Source organism: Ostrea edulis, chromosome 6, assembly GCF_947568905.1.
Source record: "Ostrea edulis chromosome 6, xbOstEdul1.1, whole genome shotgun sequence".
NCBI lineage: Eukaryota > Metazoa > Mollusca > Bivalvia > Ostreida > Ostreidae > Ostrea > Ostrea edulis.
Window position 1 is genome coordinate 84,464,544 of NC_079169.1, and position 26,412 is coordinate 84,490,955.

At 33.8% G+C, this 26,412-nt stretch overlaps 1 protein-coding gene across 8 annotated transcripts; it reads left to right on the forward strand.

The window, feature by feature from the left end:
• Positions 1-115: 115 nt before the first annotated feature.
• On the forward strand, positions 116-25,642 carry LOC125683071 (tumor protein D54-like). 8 transcript variants are annotated; one of them, XM_056141081.1, is made up of 9 exons: positions 116-5,855; positions 6,960-7,069; positions 11,248-11,396; positions 15,187-15,246; positions 17,214-17,273; positions 19,790-19,891; positions 21,132-21,192; positions 21,617-21,658; positions 23,205-25,642. In XM_056141081.1, the coding sequence occupies exons 1-9, from the start codon at positions 5,576-5,578 to the stop codon at positions 23,328-23,330; spliced, it is 990 nt and encodes a 329-aa protein (XP_055997056.1). In that variant the 5' UTR covers positions 116-5,575; the 3' UTR covers positions 23,331-25,642. The 8 variants fall into 8 exon arrangements, with proteins under 8 accessions (XP_055997056.1, XP_055997058.1, XP_055997057.1 ...); XM_056141083.1 differs by lacking the exon at positions 17,214-17,273; XM_056141082.1 differs by lacking the exon at positions 15,187-15,246 and having other exon boundaries at positions 118-5,855.
• The last annotated feature ends 770 nt before the right edge of the window (positions 25,643-26,412 follow it).

Here is a 26,412-nt window from a genome sequence, read left to right on the forward strand (position 1 = left end):
TATTGCTAACATTCATTTAATCATATTGCATTTTTTTCCCTTCAAATTATTGTAAAAGTAAATTGTAAATATTTTTTTTTCAAATGACGTAATTTTACTGGTTCTCGATTTGATTTGACTACTCGTTCCCAGTTTTTTCCTTCCGTAGCTAGCAAATCGATTGGAAAAACTAACGTTAGACATTACTCATTAGCACGGGATAAAATAGAAAATGGCAGGCTCTCCAACGGACGAAAAACAAATGGATCTTAACAAAGGTAATAGTTAAACTTTGCTTTATTTTCTCCGTCATAAGTTATCGAAGTAGACGTAAAAGATTTCGCCTTGACCTCGTCAACGTGGCTCTTGTTTACATTTTTAGTGACAGCTCAGCTGGTAAAAAATTAATGGTTTCAATAAGACAAAAAATTATGTTAAATGACAAAATCAGTAGAATTCTTTACATATGTGTCGTACTTGATGCCGGTGAATCTTTTTGTTTATCTGCATGATTACATGTGAGTGCATTGTCATTTTCACATGACATGCTGTTATATCTAGCTAGGCCTATTGGTTGTACTTTAAAGCCACTTGACATGTTTTGTTCAGTAAGGTTCCTTAAACAGCATTATCTCATATGAACTGTTATTTTATTTTGGGGAAGAAGGGGGCGGGGGGTCCAGGAAAATTCAACAGATGGAATAGTTTACCAAACATACTTTTAAGGAGGAAAAGCACACCAAAGAAAAGTTAAGGAGGACATGAAAAATAATATTTTGAAATTGAAAATTTTCAAATTTACCTCATTCAGTGAAAAAATGCAGTTTTAGTAAAAGTAACATGATAAAATTTAAAACCCCAGCTAAACTTGAACCCACAATTAATCCAGATTGTCAGTCAGACAAGTATGCAGCTAAGGCCAGGCTTTTATAAGATTTTTACAAGAAATATACTGCTGATATTTATTTCTCCATATGTGTTTCAATGACATCAGCCATTATGATAATGTGTCCCTCATCTTTGTAGGGTGAAATGATGCATCGCAATGCGGCCGAATCGCGATGTAGTGGTCTCGATTCGATTTATTCGGGGTCTGTTTCGGTTCGATACGGTTCTAAAATCATAGCACACATTGCTCTTGATAACACGGTTTCTGATTAGCCAATGGAATTGAAAATTGCCCAATCAACATACGAGTAAACTTTGCTGTATCAAAATGGACACAGTCGAGTTGAAAAATGCACCCCCAATGTTTAAATCCTGGGCATGGCAATATTTAGGCTTTAGGACAAGTGAAAAGAGTGTTGCTTTATGTTAAACGCTTTTATATTATGTAGAATTTATTTGCAGAGAGCAATAAATACAACGAAACATAAGAAAATCTTAGCATTATAAAGAATTTGGTACATGCTATTGTATCGAATCGAAAGTCATCGAATCGAGACTAAAGTATCGAAAATCGAATCAAGAAGGTACTGTATCGTTTCACCCCTACATCTTTGATATTTTTGTTAGAATCGTAATCAGGTTTGTTTTTCTGTACCTGTTTACCTGAGTCCATTAATTCAGGCTCAGTTCACTCTAAAGCACATTCCTCATATATGACTTAATCGCCATGATACCAGTTCATTGATTTGGGACTGTTTGACCAAATATTATAGTTTATAATAATGCATCAATCATGGTTTTAATTAGCATAATAAGACACTGTTTTGACAATTATATTTCTAAAGTAATTAGAATAATTAGAAAATTAATTAATTAGCTTGGAATGAATGGAAATCAGAGTGAGTTAAAAGCATTGTCCTTTGGACAATATTTAGTTTTTATTAAGATATGATGTTAGAAGAAGAATAACCAAATAAAAATTGCTTTGTTTCTGCCAACTAACTAACTGCACATTAGGATGCTGATCTTCAGTAAAATTTCTATCTCACTATTCCAGTGTCAAGTTAATCTACATAGTGTAGATGCATTTTGTCACAATTTAATCAGGTTTGATGTTAAAGAACTTCATATAATTAGGCACTTGAATGGAAATGTGTGGGTTTTTTTTGGGGTTTTTTTTTTATCACTAAAGCCCCATTCACATGCCCTAATTTACTCACAGGATGCAAATTCTGCATATATGCAAAATCTATGCCCGGGTGTAAATTTGAGCATGTGAACGCAATTGCATATATGCAAAAGTAAATATACATATGTGCAAATATACACCCAGGTGTAAATCTGCACCTACTCAGACCAGATGCAAATTTACTTTTGCATATGTGTATATTTACTCCTAGTGTATTTTCGTCATGTGAACGCATACACCGTATACAACGTCACACTCAAGGAGTCGTCACTGTGGATCACGAGGGCTCGGCTCCGAAAAGTATCACCGAGTATGAGATCAGTTTTCTCATAAAATACACCGTATTTCTGCAAACATCATATTGCATAGAGTGTTGTAGACATATCTTGATCAATCAAATTTGTCACTGCATGAAGCCTACACAGTAAAGGAAAATCCTCCTTCTCAATCGAAAATAATCCGCCATCTTTATCAAACTTCGAGAATCATTGCCATTTGACCCTAATTTGTTATAAGTACCATGTGAACGCTTTGCAAATATACTTTTACACACGGGTGCATTTTTTGCATGCATTTTTTGCATATATGCAAAATTTGCACCCTGTGAGTAAATCAGCGCATGTGAACGGGGCTGACCTGAAAAATTGGATATGAAAGGAAAAATGTTGTTGCAATTAGTTGAAATTTCGTTTTATTTTATGCATAACAAATTTTGTATACTGTTTACCTTATAGAACAATTAGCAGTATTTATATGACATTGATAAATTTAGAAATAAATATTATCCATAGTTAATTACGACGAAAAGGTCTAGGCAGTTTGTGATCATTGTGCTTACATGTATCAACTAAACTAAAATACCAGATGGATTGGGGAAATTATACAATCAACTATCAATCTGATGTGAATATATTCAAGTCAATGAAATCATTCTTTGAAAATATTTTATTTCAATGATATACATGTAGTTTATTGGGACTGGTGATTTTATGTTGTTGAAATTACACAAGTGTTGCACGTTTGCAGTTGAGTCAAATTTGAGATAGGTAGCATTGTTAGATAATGAACAGGTAGAATTACATTAAGTGAAAAATTATTTCTCAGTGAAAAATTGGCAGATATGAAGATTGATACATGTTTATTTTAAGTGAATACACATATTATCACTACGAGACAATAATTATTTTTGCTGACGGTACCAGCAATTGTGGCAAGCAGTTTATGTGGGCACCTAAATTGGAATACACAGTCCATATGACTAATCAAAATTTATGTAAAGGTTAAAATCCTGATTATACTAAATCCATAGTTACGACAAAATGTTTACATTCCAAAATGTTTTTCTGTAGAAAATCTTCCAATTATTTGAAATTTCATGAAAGTCATAATTTGACATTATATATAACATTGATCAGCATGCCTGTGACTAAATCACTTTGTCTTAAATTCTGTTTTATACTGCTTATTGAACTAATTATAGAGCTTGTATCCACCACTTGGAAGTTACTTCATTTTAAAACTGACAACATTGGATCCAGTCTGTTTATTTGTTTATTCAATTACAGTCTGTGTCTATATTTTATCTTGTTATTAAACTTGCAAATATTGAAATTTGTAGGATTTTTTAAAAAGGAATACTTTTTCACATACAATGTAAATGTAAGATTATAATGATTATTTTTTTAGCATCCATTGTGCTATTGACATGAAACAGGTGTGGATCGAGACAAATTTTCACATTGTAATCATGTGTGTTATTCAATTTATTTGTACATTTAATATCATAATGTTCTGTGTTATACCACTTGATACATTGAAGAAAGAAAATTGGTATTAATTAATGCTTAATAACAATTCTCATAGTCCAAAAACTAAAAATTAACAAACATTTAGTAGGGTAGGATTAAATCCAGTGTATAAAGATGAGAAATGAGTTTGACTCCATTAGACTATAGACAAGTTTTTCTGTACTCAGAAATGAGGAATCTGAGATCTTCCATTTATCATTGCTTAGATTGATTAGCAATTCCCTTCTGAAAAAAATCAGTTCACGGTTTCAAAGTGGAAGATTTCATATTTATGATATTAGTTCCAATTCAAGTCTTTAGACAATAAACCACTAATTGAGGATTTCCCGTGTACAACTATTTTTCAGGAGCTGTATCCATTGATCTATATCAAAATTGTTAAAATAATCAAGGCAATGATATGTACTTTAGATGTGTATTGTGTCAAAAATTGTTGATTTAATGTATAGGGGGGTTTGGGGTATTTCTGTCTATATCTATAAGTGATATGAAGGTAAACATACATATCTAAGTTGATGGTAAATATTGCTTATTAGATGAATATTTCATTTATCTGGTGATGTACCCATTACCTGCGAATTCACCAACGTAAAGTACCCCTAGTGATGTACTAGGAAATCAATCTGTTCTGTGTTATCAGTGAGCAGATAATACAATACACCCAAGGGCAAAATATTGTAACATGCTTTAGATCCTTGTATACATATAGACCTATTGACCTATAGCATGTAGCAGACAGTTACATGACTGTGTATAAAGAAATAAAGAGAGGTGGTAGAAATTGAGAATGATCTTGTGGAACTTATAATAATTACAAATCCATAAAATGTTCACTGTTCTGAATTATGTAATGTCTGACAGTCATCAGAAGGCAGGTTTGACAATTAGTGGTGACTCATTGATAGGTTCACGTGGCCAGGTGAGCAGTCTACGAAGACGGGGTTTTCATAGGCCAATTTCTCCTTGTACGGTGTGTTGTATTTGGTGCGTCCATATGTTTTTCCTGAAAGAACAAATGAAGAGAAGTCCAGGCCATTAGTTTAGAAAATCTGCTGTGGATTAGTGGGTCCTGGGTTCATGCATTATTATAACTTGTATATTGATTGGTGTGAGTGGAATCCGTGGTCTTAATGAGCTAGACATACTCTGATTGATCGTTAACTCCTGCTGTGATATATAGGAAGTCCTGTCTCCAAATCTTCATGTTTGTGCATTTTCTTCTCAGCGAGATATCATCAACTGATCTGTAGACAGAGAAACAGTGAACTTCTGAGAAATATACTCTGATGTTAAGAAAGATCTACCAGGCATTAATGTACATTTTCAGACAGTAATTTATAATTTATCAGTATCTTTAGTTCTCAGATTAGTTGACTACATATTGTGAATTTTGTATCCAATATTGCACTTTCATGTATGCTAATGTACTGGTTATCAGTTTGAAAGCTTTCATTTCTGATTGTGTGATTTATTTAGTGATATACATGTATATATCATTTTAAACATCATGTGAATGTCAGTCGACTGCACTTTAATCAACACAGTTACAATGTTACAGACTTATTGTAAAAAAGGAGAATTTGACATAACCTTTCAAAAAAACAACCTCCTTCTTCCTGAGTTGTGAATGAAGATATCTTGATATTGAGAACATATTGAGTTGGTACATGTGGAACAGTTTTGGGTCTGGAATATAAATCTCTTGAGGATAATGTTCTCATTTATGGCAAAAAAGAGCCAACCAAAATCAGACAAAAATGACAAGGAGCCACAGGCCACCGAGAATGGAGAAGCTGATGAAGATTTCAAATTGAAAATCAGTGAATCATCAAATTATCACAAATTTCTGCAGTTGACCCTCGAGGGTTCCCAGTCTGACGATGAGGGGTCACATGGCGACCTTGATGGATACATAGAGGATGACATTGTTGGAGAGACATTTTTGTCTGAATGTGATGCAGATATTGATGCATCTGATTTAACTGAAGCAGGTATAATTCTATATATAGCTAGAGTACTCTTATCTGTGTCTGGGTTAGTCCCGAGGTTAGTATTGTAATGATAAAACATTCTATCTTGAGTAAGTCTCTTAACTGATGTACTCCTGAAGTGTGTCCTACATTACTTGTCTGTATTTGACAGCTGGTGTGTGTTCAGGAGTGAACAATAGGTTGTCAATGAATGGTCAAACACATCTCCATATTTTTCACACCAATTTTAAAAGCTACCTTATGTCCTATTGATTTGGGGAAAATCATTGACATTTTTGGATATTTGGAGTTTTTCTCTGTTGCGTTCTTCCATATTTGAAATATCATATACATATGTAGTGGTCAGCTGGTGGGTTCAATTGCCTGTGGGCAGATAGCTCTGTTGGTAGAGCATCCTATAAGAGAAATTCAAGGGTCCTAGGTTCAAATCCCAGTCTGGTCCATTGCATTTTCTCCCTTCCTGTTACACATATGTATATAACTTTATTTTTGTAATTATAGCTTTGTTTTGCAACCTTTTCATGCGATATTTCGTATTTATTATGCAACATGGCATGCACATCATAAAACTGACATTGTGCAAAGTTCTAAAAATGCATGATTAAATGATGTAAACATCATGTCACTTTCCACTATTTTCCTTATCAAGATGCTATTTTCATAGAATTGAAATAAAGCGTTTAAATCATTTAATCTCCTTGGAAAATTTTAGCTTCATTTTGGGAATTTTTGTGAGGGGAAACTGCCTGAATAAGGTAGTAATTCTTACATACCGGTATGTATGAAAAACTATGTCTGTTTTAGTTGATAGGTAAAGATTTGTGTGTGGTTATCCATGTTTTCACACATAATGTAGACGCAGCATGACTATATTGGTTTCAATGAATTCCAGGAATGTTGTAGTTAACAGTTAATGACACTTGGAATGGGGTTTGTTTTTTTTTTTTCGGAGGAGTTATTGATATTCCATTTGTGAAGAATAAGTATACAACTAATATTTCTCCAATTTCAGGCACAACAAACAGCATGCAATCATGTGACTGCACTTTCAACTTGAAACATCATACACTGTGACATGTGATTTAAGTGAATCTTTTGTTGTAGATGAACATTTGTTTGAGAAGGAGGAGAATGCTACCCCAGCTGCAGAGGAACCAATGTCAGAGGAGGACAGACAGCGGCAGATTGAGGAGTGGAAGGAGGAATTGTCCCGGGTAATCCCCATGTCTATTTATAGACTACACAATAATCAAGTATTTCTTTTATCATTCATAAGTACAGTGTCAGCCATCTCCTGACACTTGTGGAAATTTTCCTACTTCTTGTTAACCATTTTACTAATCCTGTCATTAATTTGACCTTAAAGGACACATCTCATGTTTTCAAAGTATACAACATTACATGCATTTCGTCTTCTTTATGCTTATAGTAATTCATTCTAATAGTTCGTTCACCGAAATTTTGCGATAATTAACCACAATACAGACTTAAATTTAAGCCCCGATTTCAAAAAGTCTAGTTAATTAGGTAGGTAGTCACGTGGTACAGTGACGTCACATGCGCCCTTCGGATTGTGAAAGTACTACAAGGTATTATTAAAAACTAAACTTTTAGGGGCCTAATTTATTTACCGTGGGCAACATTTAAATCGTTGTTGCTTCGCAATTTTATTCAGTTTGTGAGTAAAATGTCCGGAGTTTACACATCGATAAATTCTTCAAAAAGAATGTTTAATCCTTATGATAGTAAAACCCCAAATATAGCGAGTAAAGCGTGTATGAAATCGGCAATATTGTGAGTAAATAATGTTTATATGGGTCGCTGTCTACAAACTGTTTGATGATGTTATTCCTTTATACATCTGTAATTGGCGCTGTTTTTCTAAAATAAACAGTGCAATCACTACTTATATTTGGATTAGACAAAAGAAAGAAAAGACAACACACACACAAATCAATAAAAATATTCAAATTTAAAGTGGTAATCACATTATTTTATTTTGATAAAGCAATCTTATTACTATTTTTGAATTGTGATCTGCACGTCTTTAGGAAGTACGAAGTGGGAGCACGGCGTTATACTGACGCACTCAAGATGCTACGAGTTCATTAAGGAAATAATTTTGTAATTCAATTTAAAGTTAGGAAATACAATATTCTATTATTTGTACAATTAAAAGTTCAATTATTTTGTATCTTTAATTTTTTTGTTTGTAAATCTACCAGTTGGTAGAAGTTACATTGTATCGTCAATATATATGTTGTTACAAGGTGAAGGTCAGTTGATCCGGGTGTGTATTGAATATTGAAGAGCAAAACAGAATGTATGCTATAGGCCTACCAGTGCTTATAGCTTCGATATATCCATTTTCTCGCAGTTTATCAGGGTCTCTGTCCAAGCGGGTTTTGAAAAGGTGACTGGGTGTGTTTTTTAAGATACAGTTCTTGCTCAATCAAAAAAATTATCCACGTCTTTTTTCTTCGAAAAGTTGAAAAATACTGAGTCTAAATCCTTTCTACCGACAAATAGTACACCCGAGCACGGTACAAAACATCTTAATGCATTATTATTTACAAGCCGTTACCGTGATAATTGGTTTTTTGTCGATTAAATCTAATCTGTTTATGAAATGGCTATTAGATGTTTTCAAACCCAAGGGCGCATATGATGTCACACATAATGGCGCGTAAACTAGCGAAAGAAAATATGCATATCGCAAGATTTGAATTTCATCGCTTTCAAACTCGAAAACTACGCAAACTATTTCATTTAAAACACATTTAAGGTAGTTTTAGGCATAAAAAGAATTAATTTTGCTGAAAAAATGAAAAAGTTTAGAAACATGCGTTGTGTCCTTTAATCTATACCAGTGTATTGGAAGTTTTTTGTTTTCATACATATTATATGTATTTTGTTTAAAAGTACTTGAAAATATTCGTCTCATCCCGAGTTTGCCCGGAGGCTTGGTGGTTGAATTAGAAATGAAATCTTGAAACTGAAAATTACCGCATACAGACATTCCCCTAATGTTCATGCATTTTAAGAAACACTGTGATTATATGATTGAATAATTCTGTGTTTTCCGATTGGCTGAGATCCAACAACCAAGTTAAAAAAGAACATTATTTTCGTCTGCATGTGCCTTCAAGGTGAATATAACATTTGATTTCTCCAACATAGGACCAAAAATAGATTGGGAATTTCAGAATTGATAATGAATATTTCTGTTCACTCAATGAAAACGGGCATCTCTACATAGTAATCACTTTCGACTATCTTGCACTAATAATTGTTAAGAAAGGGCAACTCTATTATGAACTGGAGTATCAATTAAAGTGAAATATCGAACCCGATCTAAAGGTGAGCAGTCGGGTATCGCTTGGTAAGTTCTACGTATTTTAGTAGCCAGTTTCATTGTTTTGAATTATATACTCATGATAAACATAAACTCACATCACTGATCGCTTTCAACTAAGTGCTTCAGTCTTATCTGTTAACAACCAAGTGCTTCAGTCTTATTTGTCTATAGTGGCCAGTTTTGATGTTTTGAATTATTCAATCATGTAATAAAACAGTTACAGACATTTTCTTGGTCAATATGATGCTTTAGCTACCTTTGAAATACAATGTCGGGGCTCAGTGAATATCGTACTTCTCTGGTAGCTAAAGCATCGTATTGACCGAGAAAATGTCAATAATTGTATTGTATAAAATACTGGTGACTCTTTTTCATTCAAGCCTTAACTGAAACACATTTGATCATACTAGGATTTGTAAGATTTGAATTCAATGTTAAGTGATCTTGAATGCCCCTCAGTTAGACCATTCAACTCTGATGGCAGCCGTTCAGGATATTGCACTGACCCAACCATTTGACCTGTATATTCTCATCTAAGGTTGCAGGTGTACATGATCAATAGCAGTAAATGATCCTTGGTGTAAAATGACACAGAAATATGTTTGTACATATAAAGTGCACAATTCTTTTATTTTTATTGAGTAACATGATTCAGTGAAATTGACAATCTGATCCTGAGTTTGGACATAGAAAGTGTACAGATTTAAACTACATCTTCCGTCATATCCGAGTTAAATGGGCCTGATAGACGTTCCTGTAGAATCTACTCGAGTTAACAGACACTGATAAATGTTCTTGTGAAATGTACTGAGTTAGTAGGGACTGTCTTCCTGTGAAAGGTACTGCATTAGATGTTCCTGTGCTAGGACTAGCACTTGGTTACTAATTCAGTCTTATTTGTTACATTTCTGGCTTCAATGTCTTGATAAAATCTTTAAAAGTCAAATCTTAGACATAACTTTCCCCTTTTATTTAAATTTTTAAATGTATATATGATAAGGAGCATTTTTGGCCCCCATTCAGAAAATGTCTATATTTTATTTAGGTACCCTAGTTACAAAAAAAATCACATTGGAACGTAAAATGTACAAAAGCTCAAATTTCTGTTTTTCTCAATTAAAAATCTTAAGTAAATTTTCTTACTCAAGTTATGTTCAAATTTAAGTTTCCTATGTAGCAGACAGAACACATCACATGTTTTGACTGATTAAAGGTTGAATAGTTAATGAACCTTGGAGTTTGCTAATTTTGGGTTTTTCAAAATTGATGTTGCCACTGAAATTGTGTTGAGTCAATCTAGAGCATGTCTTTACATAACATTAAGGGTACCCAGAGGTCTGGAGGGCCTGTGGGCAGTTGTGGATCACCTTCAATGAAAAATAAAAGTACTGAATTTCTAACATTGTTGTTTTGATGTTTTCCACCACACTCAACAATTTTTCAGTTATATGGTGGCGCCCAGTTTTTATTGGTGGAAGAGAGAACCCAGATACAATGTACCTGGGAAGACACCACCGACCTTCGGAAGTAAACTGGGAAACTTTCTCACTTATTGACGCGAGCGGGATTCAAACTCGCGCCGACAGAGGTGAGAGGCCGTGTGATTTTGAGCGTGATGCTCTAATCACTCAGCCACAGAGCTCCTTTACTCTTGAACATATTGCAAATAAATATATTTTCATAGCATTAGCCCCTGCAAACCACATTTGGATAGTAAAGAGGAATTACAATGTCTGTTTGTCTACTTGTCCATCTTCTGTCCTTCTCTCCCACTCCTCATCCAGTGGAAACATTGTGATAAACAAACATTAGTAGCTCATACATAGCACAAAAGTGGCTTATTACTATCTTATGTGTAGTGATTGAGCACAGAATCTGAAGCTAGTTTTATTCTCTGGGTTTGAAAGATGCACTCAGTATTCACACTTCCTCTAAATGTGTGAGATTTTTATGTGTAATACTGAGGTATCTGTCGAGGCTCATGGCCTCTTGTTTGACATGATTGATTATGGGATGTATAACTTTGATTATCAGGTGGAAGGGGAGATAAGTACACTCAGACAAGTGTTAGGATCCAAAGTGAGGTATGCCTCGGAACTTAAGAGGAAGATTGGCATTACACCATTCCAAGAGCTGAAGCATGACTTTTCTGAAGGAATTAAGTCCATCCAGCAGTCAGATACGTAAGTGTATATCAAGTGTTCAGTCAAGTAGTACCCTGTAAGTGTACATCAACTTGTCAAGTCTTCAGACAATTAGTATCCTAAATCGGTAATTTATTAGGCCAGAGTCATATATTCTGTGGGTTTTTTTTATATACATCAGGTTGGAATTGAAAAACTTATCAGCCAGCAAGGCAGAAAACAAACAAGAAATAAAAATTATAGACACACAGTTTTAAAATTGTTCAAATTTTCTGAGTATGGCATGTATTTCAAAACAAAATTCTTTGTCAATGAGGTAGATTATAATTCAAACTAAAACTAGCAATTTTCAGGTTTTAATGATGTATATGCCAACCAATAAGTACCCTAAGAAGACATGGAATATAGTAGATGAATAGGGTAATGTTGTATGTAAGAAAAAACATACTTGTTTTTTTTTTTCAAATGGGGTGGGGGAAGATATAAAACAGAACAGTATACTCTGGTCTTATAAACAGTGTATGTGTAGAATTATGAATAGGTGGGTTAGCTTGTATTCACAGACAAGAGGTATTTTATATCATGTCAGTTTATCCAGAGATAACTTCATTCAAACAAGTGAGCTTTTTTGATCAAAATTTGTCCGTTGTCTGTCGGCGGCAGTGGCATCGTAAACTTTTCACATTTTCATCTTCTTCATAAGAACCACTGGGCCAATTATAACCAAACTTGGCCAAAAGCATCCTTAGGTAAAGGGCTTTCAAGTTTGTTCAAATAAAGGAACATGCCCCCTTCAAAGGGGAGATAATCACAAAAATGCAAAAATAGGGTGGGGTCATTTAAAAATCTTCTCAAGAACCACTGGGCCAGAGGAGCTGAAATTTTCATGAAAGCTTCCTGACATAGTGCAGATGCAGATTCAAGTTTGTTCAAATCATGGCCCCTGGGGGTAGGTTGGGGCCACAATAGGGGATCAAAGTTTTACATACAAATATATAGGAAAAATCTTTAAAAATCTTCTTCTCAAGAACCACTGAGCCAGAAGAGCTGAGGTTTACATAAAAGCTTCCTGACATAGTGCAGATTCAAGTTTGTGAAAATCATGGCCTCCAGGGGTAGGTTGGGGCCTCAATACAGACTAAGGTTTTACATACAAATATATATGGAAAGTCTTCAGGTATGGGCCAAGGTAACTCAGGTGAGCGATGTGGCCCTTGGGCCTCTTGTTTTTTAATTGGGATATCTTAGCTATGAAAATGTGTAAATAAACATATGAAAATGATTGATTTTCTACTTCAATCTGATTTTCTCAATGTAGAGCTCTTATCGTCTTAAATGTATGAGGTTAATATTGTTATGTATATTTATGTATATTTAAATGTATGAGGTTAATATTGTTATGTATATTTATGAATTGTTGTTTTCCTGAGTTAGTGAAGATGTCATTTATATGATGCATATCTAAATTTCATATGCTTAACTCATAAACACCACCACACACCCACACTCACTTGAAAATTCTTCACGGGGTGTCACCATGTTTGGAAAGTGCATTATTTCTAAAATTTGAATCACTTTTTAAAAGCAAAGCAACATACAGTCTTCTTAAGTCCTTCTTTGTTTTCAAAAGCCTAAACTTCAGAAAATGATTACCTCTTACAAAGGATTAAATGTCTTCAGTTTTTTGTATTATGGAGGTGATATATAGGTAATAGAAACATGGGAAGGTTTGTTTTATCAGCAAATGAAATAAACATTCATCCTTATATTTCATAAAATAAAAAATATATTCTCTGAATAATTTGCCATTGAAAGCAAGATTTGTTGTAGCTTAAGCATGAGTTCCTTGTCTATGAGGATTATATGTATGTAGCATTCATAGAATAACTTAGTACTATATTTGTAATGAACTCTCTACATAGTATGGTCATCACTATTTAAAATGTTGTTCTCCATTATTGCACATCAATCAATTACCACTCTTGGGAGGACTTAATTTTAGCTGGTTTTCATGTATTACTTGACTTAATTTTAGCTGGTTTTCATGTATTACTTGACTTAATTTTAGATGGTTTTTGTGTATTAGTTTAAAGGGGCATTAGCTGTCATTTTGTCACTAAAAATTGAATTCAATGAAAATTGCTCTATATTATATATTTCAGTAATAACACCAGTATTTAATAATTATCATTTCAACCACTTTTTACCCTCAAAGCAGGCATATGAATATGTAATTTTGCTGATTAAATAATTATTGTCTTGCAAGACAAAAATTTCTTATATAATCATTTTCACTAAAAGCGGTTATCTAACATAGTTTTATTAGGTTTCTCTTGTTTTTGTATAAAATAAATGTTTTATTAGTCATTAATAGATATTCTTATGCCACTGAGAGATTTTTAGAAAGAAAAATGGTTTTCATCACTTTCACAGCTAATGCCCCTTTATCGCAATTCACCTTTGAATCAGAACGCTTTTCCCGATATAGTATTGCATTGTGTGACGACACAATTGAATGAGACGATTGAACAATTTGAATGACATGTTTGATGTAATACAACAAGAGTTTTCATTGGCCGATTACAACCCTCCCACTTTCTCGAGAGGATTCAGTGTAGCTGGAGAACTGTACATAGCTCTCTGAAAAGATCCACCTCTTATAAAAACCTTCAATTTACGGGTCACAAAAAGCTGCGGACGGTTGAGGCCTGAAATCGGTGTATTCTTGCGTTGCTGTCTCATAAACTTAATATAAAAAAAATCTTAACATATTTTCCTACTATATACTTGCGTCCAAACATACCTTCAAATATTCATTAAAGCCACACACCACCCGAAAACTCGCAGCTTCAAATGATTTCGTTTGCTGACGTAGCCATGTTAGGTAGCCGGTCAATTCGAACTCTTGCTATTGGTATCTATTCATAAAATCGGTTGTAAGTTATGTATTCGCTCTTCATTTATTATCACACGAATGATTAATAGAAATTAAAACATTTTTGTACCAGTTTTAGTAATTAGGTAAAATAAGCTCTAGATGAACGAAAATGCTACCTAAGCCCATTAGATGGAGATCGGCCGGCGCGGCCACTCATGACTAATGACATGACTAATGAAAGCCGCACTGCCGTGAGTTTAGCATTTTGAATAATTATCATTTAATAGGACTTGGGTGGTATATTATTTAAACAATTTAGCTAAAATATTTGTGGGGAATTAGTACACATCTAGACGCTATTGTGTCAATATGGAAATGAACCGGGATTCGAATTGACTGGCTACCTAACATGGCTTACTACGTGTACGAACGAAATCATCAAAAGCTGTGATCGAGTTTTGGGGTCGTATGGGGCTTTAATAAATATTTGAAGGTATGTTTGGACACAAGTATAGTAGGAAAATATGTTGGGAATTTTTTTATATTAAATTTATGAGACAACAACACAAGAATACAACTTTTTCTCTTTCTTCCTTTGAAGTTTTTTTCCATCTAGCATCTGGCCGTCATGTTTTCAAATGCTGACAACTCCCGTATAAGGGAATTTGGGCGGACTTATACATATGGACCATTTCGCAATTGTATTACAAACAGATTCAATTGTGTCGTCACACAACGCAATACTATATCGGCCAAAGCGTTCTAATTCAAAGGTGAATTGCGATAATATATAAATGTCTTACATATAATTACTAGTACATGTACATTAATTCTTTTTCATCTAGTACACATCTTTCCTTTTTTATTATTTTTAAACACTCTTTTTTTTTATATATTCTTTGTATATCTTATAAGAACTGAGACTTTCAGCTGATTTTTGTTGTACTCTAGGTACCAGAAGACAAATGAAAAACTTACGAATCTCCAAAACAAAATAACCGGCTCCACAGCGTAAGAATATGTGGTTTATACTGCATAATCATTTTAAAATCAAGTTTGTTAAGCATATCAAAGTGATGTTTGGCAAATTATGCACAAAAATTAGTTATCTCACTTAACAATATTACAAACTAATGTACGTAGCCGATGTTTAAAATGTAAAGGAAGACTTTATTGTTACATTTGGTTAAGATTATAAGTGGCTTCACCCAAAACAAGATACCTGATTATCTTTTTTTACGGAAACATGTAAAAGCTTACACAAGAAATTGCATTGGCATGACGGATACTTGCATGTCTTAAAATGTATATCTATGATGGCAGACGTTTGGACAATTGGATCCATGATATGCCAACAGACTTGGTTTCATCGTAGCTGCTTTCATGCCTGTGCATTTGAGTGCTAAGATCCCTTTTCGTGCTCCATGTATAGCTATGCTGATTTTGCTGATAATGCTGTGGTGGTGAAATGCATTTATTATTCCATGCTGGGTTATGCGACTGTTTTCTTTGTTCTCACATTTATCTAAAACGTAGTGAGGTTTTCTTGGGTGGTGTATTTTGTCATTCATTCTCATTCTACATACATCTTTAATTTCATCAAGATGATTCCGTGGAGTATGAAATCAACATTTTTCATGAAGAATAATTGAGATAACTTTCAGATTTGTATGAGAGGAAAATTTCATCGATTTTTATTTTGAATTCAGTTTTATTGCAGCAATTATTTGATAGGATGATTCTATGTCCGATAAGTATACAATGCTATACTAGGTCAATCATGTAAAATGTAACATTTGTTTATAATGGAATAGAAAGATGAAAGATTTAATTATCAAAAATCACAAACCAGAGAGATACAGGTGACAGGTATAAAGCTGACCAGCAGTTGTGAGAGACTGAGCGGATAATGGGCTGACTTGATGTGCTTTTTAACGCTTGAAGTTTGGGGGGTGGGGGTAGGGATAACTCTAGTTGTAATTGAGAAAATATTATCGGCTCAGAAATGTAGGATACGAATGTTTGTTATACAGCCTCTTGATTATCAAAGTATTATGGGTGTATGTGATTATTTTCACTTTGCCACTATCTCAGGAAAAGGTCGATATCCAAAACTTTCATAATATATAAGATTTCCAAACTTCATTCCAAGAAAAATTGGTTTTTACATGGATTAAAGAAGTAAATGTAGAGGTTTTTAAACCAGGAAGGAAGTATTGGAAAATTGTTACAATTGAAGTCTTCCTTTAGATGAGCATCGCTAATTTACAAACTAATACAACTGTGTAAGTGTGACTGTTTCCATTTTAAATTGAGATTTTAATTCTTCCCATGCAGGAGCTCATTAAAAGTTCTCACTAATTAATATCCACAGTGTTTACGTGCACATGTAAATTAGGCCGGTATGAATTTTCATCGTCCCTAAATTGACATATACATTCAAACAGTCTTTGTGTAAGTGTGTGCTATGCAGTTAGAATTACTGTATACAGGAAAATATTTGCCCGTTTTATTTTGGCTGATTTCAGTGAGCAAATTTAAGACTTGGCAAGAGTAAATGAGACAGAGTTATCTCCCTTTGAACACAACTGTATGCAAATCTAAAATGGGGCAAAACTGTGAAGTGCAGAAGAAGGGGGTAGGGGGTTATGGAGCAAAAATAACCCTGTATACAGTACCAGTATAGAGACATATTTAGAAAACTGGGGTATACAAGAACCATCTTTGCTAGCCAAGGGTTTACGATCCGCTCCGCTTTTCTCTGAAGCAAAGTGGATCGTAAACCCTTTGCTAGCGAAGATGTACAAGAACATGCATTGCAGGTGTAAACAGATTTTAGGGTGGAGGAAAGGCATGTAACATTTTGAATTTTACAAAATATCTACCAATCAATACATGCACAAACAAGTATTCAGTGAGTGATCAGATTCTGTAATAGAAATGAGAGTCTGAGATTTAGAGTAAATTTGTTGTTTCAGATATCAGAAAACAAATGAAAAACTTCATGATATAAATGACAAGATTACACATTCCTCAGCGTGAGTAATTTCAGGATGTGGCATGTGTTCCTGCAGTATGCTTGTGTTCTAACCACTAATAGTTTTATATACTGTAGAGGCTTTGGATTATATTAATTCTCTATAACAACCAAGATATTCAAGTATTTAATAGAAGAGTGACACTGGTGCTGTGAATTTTCTTTAGTTTTATATTATAATTCTAGTAATCCAAAATTTCTCGATATTTTGTTGAAACTTACTGAATTTTAAAGAGGGTAACATATTCTTTACCAAAATGTTTCCTGCTGTGACGACACTGGTTTAATCATGGTCGTACATGTGTGTGGTTATGGGTTGTCAGTTACTGAAACAGCTCACACAACACAGTATTAAACAAAAATAGGGAATATGTAGAATGCTTATAGTGGCAAACATATTAATCACAAGAATACTAGTCAAATTTTCTATTCATAACTTTGATTTCTGTAATTTCTTTTGTAATGGAGTCATGATATATATATATATTATATATATATATATATATACATGTTCTCTTAAAGTCCAATAGTTTGTGCAATGAAAAACTGAGAACTATATAATTCATATTGTGTGCAATTATATATTTAGTGCCATCAATGGTGAGGGCCACCATCCCCTAAAAAAATCAAGGAAGCCTATCAATTATTCATGTTAATTACCTTGTAGGTGTGAAAAAATTATATTGCTTTGTATTATCTTTAATTAATCGTAATTCAATATGCAGGCAACAGACAAAAGTATCCATGAACGAGTGTAAAATCCAGTATGAATGTATAAAATCCTGTATCTGTTATTTCATTTTGAATTGCAGCATCTTTATTGATCATTTTTTATCCGAATTTTATAAAATTTATACATGTACCAATAAACTCATAGCTTCTCATAATTTTAAAATAACTCTTTACCTAATACCACTGGAAGAGGGCGATATGATTTGATAGCAACCAATAATTTTTCATGTTGCCTTCTTGCTTCTTTTTTTTTTTTTTTTTTTGTTTGGTCATTTTATGTTTGCTACTAAAGTTGTTTACATATTATTGTATTTCATCATAAAACTGAAGCAGTTGTGAGTTTATTAATGAAAAATATGATGATTAAGACACTAAAGAAATGTGAGTTTAATACCAATGGTGTAAATTTCATATAAATCAGATCAGAAATGGTTTCAAATAAATACTTAGAAACATTGTCATTTTAATGGTGAAATGCTTAATTGTTGAGGTACTTTTGTCTGTTGTGTGTATGTTCAAATTATTGAGGCATGCATAAAATAAGTTCACTGATTTTACATCCATTGGACATGTGAAGTTCCCTTGTAAACTTTGTGTATAGATTGCTGTTGTTTGTATATACATGTCTACAGAGTATATTTATAAAAGCTGTGTTGAAAGCCTATAATTTAGAATTCAAGCATGTACTATCAGGAGACTCCATATTTACCAGTACAATCTGAAGGATTTGCTTCAACTTCTTATTAGTCTGCAGAAAAATACCCTGTACATCATGATGTGATTTTAATACCTATAGTAGATAATGTATATTATGAGCACGCGGACTGCTATAACTGCTAATAAATACCTATAGTAGATAATGTATATTATGAGCACGCGGACTGCTATAACTGCTAATATATACCTATAGTAGATAATGTATATTATGAGCACGCGGACTGCTATAACTGCTAATAAATACCTATAGTAGATAATGTATATTATGAGCACGCGGACTGCTATAACTGCTAATAAATACCTATAGTAGATAATGTATATTATGAGCACGCGGACTGCTATAACTGCTAATAAATACCTATAGTAGATAATGTATATTATGAGCACGCGGACTGCTATAACTGCTAATATATACCTATAGTAGATAATGTATATTATGAGCACGCGGACTGCTATAACTGCTAATATATACCTATAGTAGATAATGTATATCATGAGCACGCGGACTGCTATAACTGCTAATATATACCTATAGTAGATAATGTATATTATGAGCACGCGGACTGCTATAACTGCTAATATATACCTATAGTAGATAATGTATATCATGAGCACGCGGACTGCTATAACTGCTAATAAATACCTATAGTAGATAATGTATATCATGAGCACGCGGACTGCTATAACTGCTCTCGTAAGGAATGATTGTCTCTTGCTAATACATTAATCATGTTATGCACTGCATTGGAAATGCATTTTCTGTGCTAAGGTTTTGTGTATTTATGATATTATTGTGTGTTAAATGACATTGTATGTTTCTTAATATTAATGGGTCATAATTATTATAATAGTTGAAAATATTTTTGAAATATTTTCTCATGTTAAGTCAATATTTGCATAGATTTAAGGGTACAGTGTTACAATGGAAAAGTTTGTATAAAAAAAGAAGTTCTGTTTTTATAGAATGGCATTGTGAAGACTTTTTTAAAAATATATATAGAATGGCGTTGTTAAGGCTCTTTCTGTTTTTATAGAATGACGTTGTTAAGACTCTTTCTGTGTTTGTAGATACCAGAAGACTTCTTCAGCGGTGAAGACAGCATCAGAAAAAACCAATGAGACCGTGCGCAATGTGGCCACTTCTGTCAGCAAAAAATTAGGAGATTTCAGGTAAGTGGGACTTCATGAATGCCCAGAGACTGTGGGGACAGATATTGCCGTGTCCACCGTGTGAAAACTACACCAGTAGAGTCAATGTGTCAATAGCTTTACAAGCTATTCAATACACCCCTCCCAAAAAAGTGCATCACGATGTGGTTCTGTTCCACTGTGTGCAGGTCATAAAGTAATGTAGGTACATCAGAAGTCAATACTAGATACAAAGGTTGCTCATAACCAGATGGTGTGTCATTATGTTGAATTATTGTTATTTCCCCAAGGTCAAAATCACTGAGGGGAAGAATTGAAAATCCATGTCTAGATTATAATTTTGTAACGACAAAGGATTTTAGATAGTTCTTCATACAAAAGTTGATGATGACCTGAAGCTGTATCAAATCTTTGATTTAAGGGCACTTGACATAAATATGAAAATGGATGCATGGGTGGATATTTTTTTTTTTGGTTTAGTTGGGTTGTAATAAGTACAAGTATGTAATTCCTTAAAAACTAAAAAACTTGTAATTTTTTTATGATGTTCAAAAGTTGAAATATATTACCCCTCCCTATTCAGCCCTTATATACAACTTCTCCCCTCTGTTTTGGATTTCATTGAGAAATCATGGGAATAAATCACATACCATACGATAAATTGTATTCGGTTTACCTATAAAAACATAATTTAGTTTTCGTTTTCATCATTTTGAAAAAAGTTTGGAGTGAGTGTCGTGAAGGTCATTTGAACATCAAAATAATGGAAGATAAGGTTGTACTAGTATATGACTCATTTTGGACAAGCCACATCGGGGTACACAGCTCTCTCCCCACTCCCACCCCCCTTATAGATATGACTTCATGTCATTATCGATGGGTTGTTTTTTTTATACACCACCTCCTACCCCCGCAACAAAGAGGGGGGGGGGGTATACTGGAAATTGGATTGTCCATCCGCCTGTAGATGCAATGGTTTCCGGGCTTTAAAGCATTATCCTTTCCACCTACAGTCACCATATCATACATATGGACTACCCATGGGACGAAGATGTTCCCTATTGATTTTGGGGTCAAAGGTCAAGTGCACTCCTGAGAAGGAACTACCCAAGGTTTTGTCTTGCCCTTTCTTTTTTACACTCAGGAAAGAAGTAATTTATACCTATTAACAACACCCTTTGGGTGATTGGGGTAAACGGGTGGGGGGGGGGGGGGGGTATTCTTAGCGAGCATTGCTCACAGAACCTCTTTTTTTTTGCAGGAATTCTGGTGCTTTTAAATCAGTGGAAGAAAAAGTGGGAGGTGCTTATGCAAATGTGAAGGTATGTACACGCATCAAACTGAATTCTTGGGTCAATGTACACACTAGTGTACAGTATAATTAAAATCAGACTTCTTAGACCCGCACTGTAAGTTATGCAGAGTATACGGCATGGATCTAAGAAGTCTGATTTTAATTAGATTACACTGCTGAACATCCATATACAAATAACATCCTAATGGAAAGGTACAGTTTAAGATAATTTGATACTTACTTATAAGATCTATGAAAATATGCATTAAAGGAAAATGTGAACTTGAAATACTAAGTTTTTATCATTATTATGGATTTTTTCATTTTTGAGGGACAATCATCAATTTTACATGATAAAAAATGTTACTGACAGGTTTGTGTGCACCTGATATTATTTTATATTTTCCCACTTTACCAAAGTAAACAAATTAATGGTTAAAATATCTTCTTAGACATCCAGATCTATAGAGAATTTTAAGGAGAGACTTAAATTTGTGAGTTAATTATGATATGTGTTGTATTCTCCTCTACAGAATGTAAATGTAGCAAATGGCCACACTTTTTTTTCCAGAATCTTTAGTTAAAGTTTATTTTTTAGCACATAAACTAGTAAATTTAGTTGCAACCTGTTTAGTGATTTTCTGAAATAATAAAAATTATGTTTGAAAAAAAAAAGCAAAAAAAAAAAAAGCAGAAAATGGATGGACACCTGTCATTTCACTGGACATGATTTATGGGGGGGAAATCCAAAAAAGAAATCTTGATATTTATTTTATATATATGTATACAGTATAGTGTTGTAATCATTGCATGCAGTTTCAGACATATTGTTTATCACTGAGATATATAGATGTTTTTTCTGGCACTAGATTTTATTTTCATTTTTTTTTAACTCAATTTCCAAAAGGCATGTCATACATTTCTGTTTATTGATTTAAAAAATATATTTTGAGTCAACTTCGCTAAATATGAATTTAAACTGTTGTGAAAATTTTTCTAATATTTTATACACTTGTCTTTAGACGGGGCATATTATGGTATAGCAATGTCTGTCTGTCCATCCAGTCGGAATTTTCTATTTCTGCCACATCAAACTGGATCTCGCTGTGTGGTTTCTCCGTGGGTCACTCTAGATCATGTTGCAATGCTGATCCATTTTTACCACTTTTGCAGGAATTCTGCCACTTTATTTGAAATTCAATATTATATGCAGGGTACATGATTTTGATTTTCTTCATTTTTTCAGAGAATTACAGGTTGTTGGACTTGATCGGTTTTTAAGAAACATTACACAGAGAGTACATGATTTGTCTATCTAACTTCTCTCACAGGTTTAAAGCTAAGGCTGTCTTATTTTACAGTGTATTTGAAGATGTGCATGTGGCAAGAATTTTGATTTTTTAAAATTTTTGGGAAAATAACAGGTTGTTTTGAGGAAATATTATAAAGTGGGTACATGTTTTGTCCATCTCGTGCCTCTAACAGTTTTCAAGCTAAGGTTTTTGTAAAAAAAATATTGCATGGATTTTGATTCCCAACAATTTTCTGATTTCTTATATTTCAATTTTGGGGAAATATTTTTTCACACAGAGCTTTTGGTTTGTTTATCTACCTTCTGTCACAGTTTTAAGCTCATACATTATAAAAAAGTATGTCACAGTTTGATGATGGCTAATTCTATCTTACATAAAGTAAAGTGAAGCTCTACAACTCATGGCATCTTTGCCCTGTTGCTAATCAGTGTCACAGAATAATAAACTCATGAAAAACAACCTGGTATTATAAGGGTGTGGTGGATGTATTATGTACCGTTTCTTGAAAAAGAAGTTATAGGACAGGATAGCTGAAACCCCATCCACACAAGTTATACTGCAGCACTAAATGAAGAGTATAGTAAATACAAAGCGATTTTTGCTTTCTGTTAAAAACTGGCATCAGATCTAATCATCAAATTCTCTACAATAATACTACTGCGATTAGAATCTGAATTGCACATTCTAATATATGTAAATACTTTAAAGATACTTACTATTTCTGCAGGCTAAAGTTACTGGAAGCAAATCAGAAGACAACTTTGAGAGCGCTCTTCAGCAGGAGACCGAGGGAACCACGGCTGCCAATGGTGATCAACCCACATCCTTACCTGAAGAGAAAATTCCTCTCTAAACCCGATTATTTATAGTTATTATGAAATTCCATCTTAAGTGCTTCAGGCTTCTGGATTGGAATGACGTAATTAATGGACCAAAGTTTATGAATTGTATGTCAGTTTGTTCTAGGTTAAAAAATTACGCTGCTTTTACAGTCAAGATGTACGCATAGGTCAGATTAGATATGTACTAAAAAAAAAACGTAAAAAGAAAATCTATCACTGAATGGTCTTTGATATTTCCCCACATTTACATACCTACATATATCAGAAAGTTTCATGAAAATTTTAGTGATATCAGACTGTGATGATATTCAGAACTAATTTATTATTGTTTGCAGTTTGAGATTAAATGTGTTTTGATCATTCAAAGTTGCATATTTTTTAATGTATGTATTTACAAAAGATGTCAAAATCACATTTCAAACATTGTTTTACATTTATTCGATAGTTTTGTTTACCATTTTGTTTTAGATTTCAAACTTGATTCATCTAAAAGTTGTTGACCATTTATTATACTCTGAAATGAGAGTTTGCAATACATTCTCGCATCCACTGAGAGAACATCTGGCTGTTCATTTTGTATGTTATGTTGTTTAATACAGAAAAGCTGTTGTATATGTATGTGGTGCTTAAAAAGTTCCAGATTGTGTTGAATTTTGGGCTTCAAAATGCGTACTGCAAATCAACTTTTATTTTTAAGCGAGAAATTTTCGTGAGGTTCACGAGAGTCTCATCATCTTGAATATTTTTCATTGTAAATCAGTCCTTTAATATCTCTTGTATATGTTTAAGATAATCTTGGTCGCAAATATTGGTTGTCAGTTCATCAGTGGTAAATCGGAAAATAGTTCATCAGTGGTAAATCGGAAAATAGAGTTGTCATGAATAAAAGTTGGTTTATAGTACATATGTATGTTAATGTTAGAGGCGGGGTTATAGATGCGCTAGGTATTCATAGATGGCATGCAAATTCATAGACGGCCTGCAGTTTTCCATTAGCATATACATGTATTTGTGAAACATATTAACATGTACGATCCATAATGGATACTTCCAGACATTCTTGGTCAGTTAGGTAAGAATTGTTATCTTGTCCGGGGGGGGGGAGGGGGGGGGATCTTTAGAACCATTGTAAACAATCTGAAATGCATTGTACATGTTTAATATATAATTGTTTCCACTGGCTGAGATGCACAAATGTAGATAAATGGTTAAGATAAATAAGTATAATGCATGTAGGAAGGTTTTATTTGAAATTGAAATAAGTGCCATAAAGGAACATATTTTCTTTGATTTTTTAACAATGACAATTTTTTACAAAAACACATAGACATTTAAATGCATTTAGAATTAATTGAAGGTAGTTTGTTTACTCCCATACTACATGTATATGCCAGTGTAATATGTTGGGGGAAATCAAACCCCCAGCACTGACATTAGTAAGCATGAGGTAATAGGTAGTGTAAGATGCATATATTTCATGCGCAAAAATATTTTTTTTATTTTTTTTGAGCATTGGGGGGATTTCCACCCCTGATAATTTTTATAAGGGTAGAGTGCTTCATCTCCCAGGTATTAAAAATATTGGGGATAAAGGGGGGGGGGGGGGGGGGTAGTAGGGTTTCCAGCGGACACTGGGGGGGGGGGGGGGGGGTTAAGATTTTGCAATCAAAATTGCACCAGAGGGGTGTGGACTCTCATTTTGCATTCACACTAGCATATGGACATTTTTTGTTTGAAACTTTGTCTGAACTTAGAATTCTGTACCGTCTTTGAGTATATGACAGTCGTGTTTGTAAAGTGGATGAGAAGTCACACTTTCATTGACAACAGTAAATTTGCAATATCTAAATAAAAGATGACACAATATTTTGAGCACATGTAAGGAGAAAGTTCTTCATATGGAAATTGTGTAGAAAGAATGGGTAACTCATACGTTAAGAAAGCATAAGTATTATTCTGTGTAAACACTATCCAGTCTTTTTTTCACGGTGTACCACCTTGATGGTTGAGGGATAAACATTGGTGTTGCCTGCACTGGCTTTGGTCTCTCTCTCTCTCCTGCTATTGTACATAACAATATCAAAACCCTCAAATACTTTGTTATCTGTATAATTGTGTTGAAGAACTTAATCCTCAGTATGTTTTGTGTGTGTAATGAGTTGATTAAGCCACACTTACTGATATTTTTATATAGGAGCTGTACAGATTTCCTCGTACAGGTACCTTGTCTGTCCATATTGTTACAACAAAGGCAATGCATTCTTTTCCTGTGTTGACATATTGAATTATATCATCATAAAATAAAATATTAAGCAAAGTTGAATAATTTATTACTTGTGAATTTTGTTCCATTCCTGTCATCTACAGATCATTACTGTGAAAAAAAAGTTTATCACCTTTGCAAACATTACAGTGATGGAACAAATATTTTTTAAAGTGTAGGTTGAGATTGGTGTGAACTAGTGCTGTCCTTATGCTCCCTGTGAACCCCAAACTGGGTATAGGTATTTGAAACAATGTAAAATCAAGAGGGACAATCCTTCTATGGCAAGGCTTAATTGTGTTTGAAGTACTATGTCTCAAAGGGAAAATACTTGTGTCCTAGAAACCGTTATCCTATGGAGTTCTTTGCTTTACCTTTGACCTTTCCAAAAATGGTTAGGGATTGTCCTTGTGCTAGGCAAGTCAAGTGTTTTAAAACGCTTAAACTTTGATTTAAAAGGAATCTATTTCAAATCCCAAGAATTATTTCCCTATATTGGTGTCCAGCGTGCTAGATTTTTCACCTTTCGACACCGAACTAGATAGGGATATTCTTCATGCCAAGGTGATTCCATGTGTCAAGTTTGGGGACTCCAAATGAAAAGAGGAAATCGCTGGAAAGGGTTTCTTTTATCAGTGTCCAATCACGTGACCTTTTGATCCCCAAATAGATAGGGATCATCCTCATCCCATGTGGAATCTGTGTGTGAAGTATGGAGACTCGAGGTAACTAGAACTGTCCTAATGGGACTAATACCCCCCACAGGGCATATAAGATGATGGGAAATATTTAATGCAAGCACATTGAATATTTTCACATTATCTACAGGG

What these genes read in the sequence shown, in the direction of transcription:
- LOC125683071 (XM_056141081.1), top strand. Translation starts at nt 5,576, where the DNA reads ATGTTCTCATTTATGGCAAAAAAGAGCCAACCAAAATCAGACAAAAAT. An exon ending in AAGATTACACATTCCTCAGC is followed by an intron (nt 17,274 to 19,789) that starts GTGAGTAATTTC and finishes CTGTGTTTGTAG; the next exon opens with ATACCAGAAGACTTCTTCAG. An exon ending in TTAAGGAGAGACTTAAATTT is followed by an intron (nt 21,659 to 23,204) that starts GTGAGTTAATTA and finishes CTATTTCTGCAG; the next exon opens with GCTAAAGTTACTGGAAGCAA.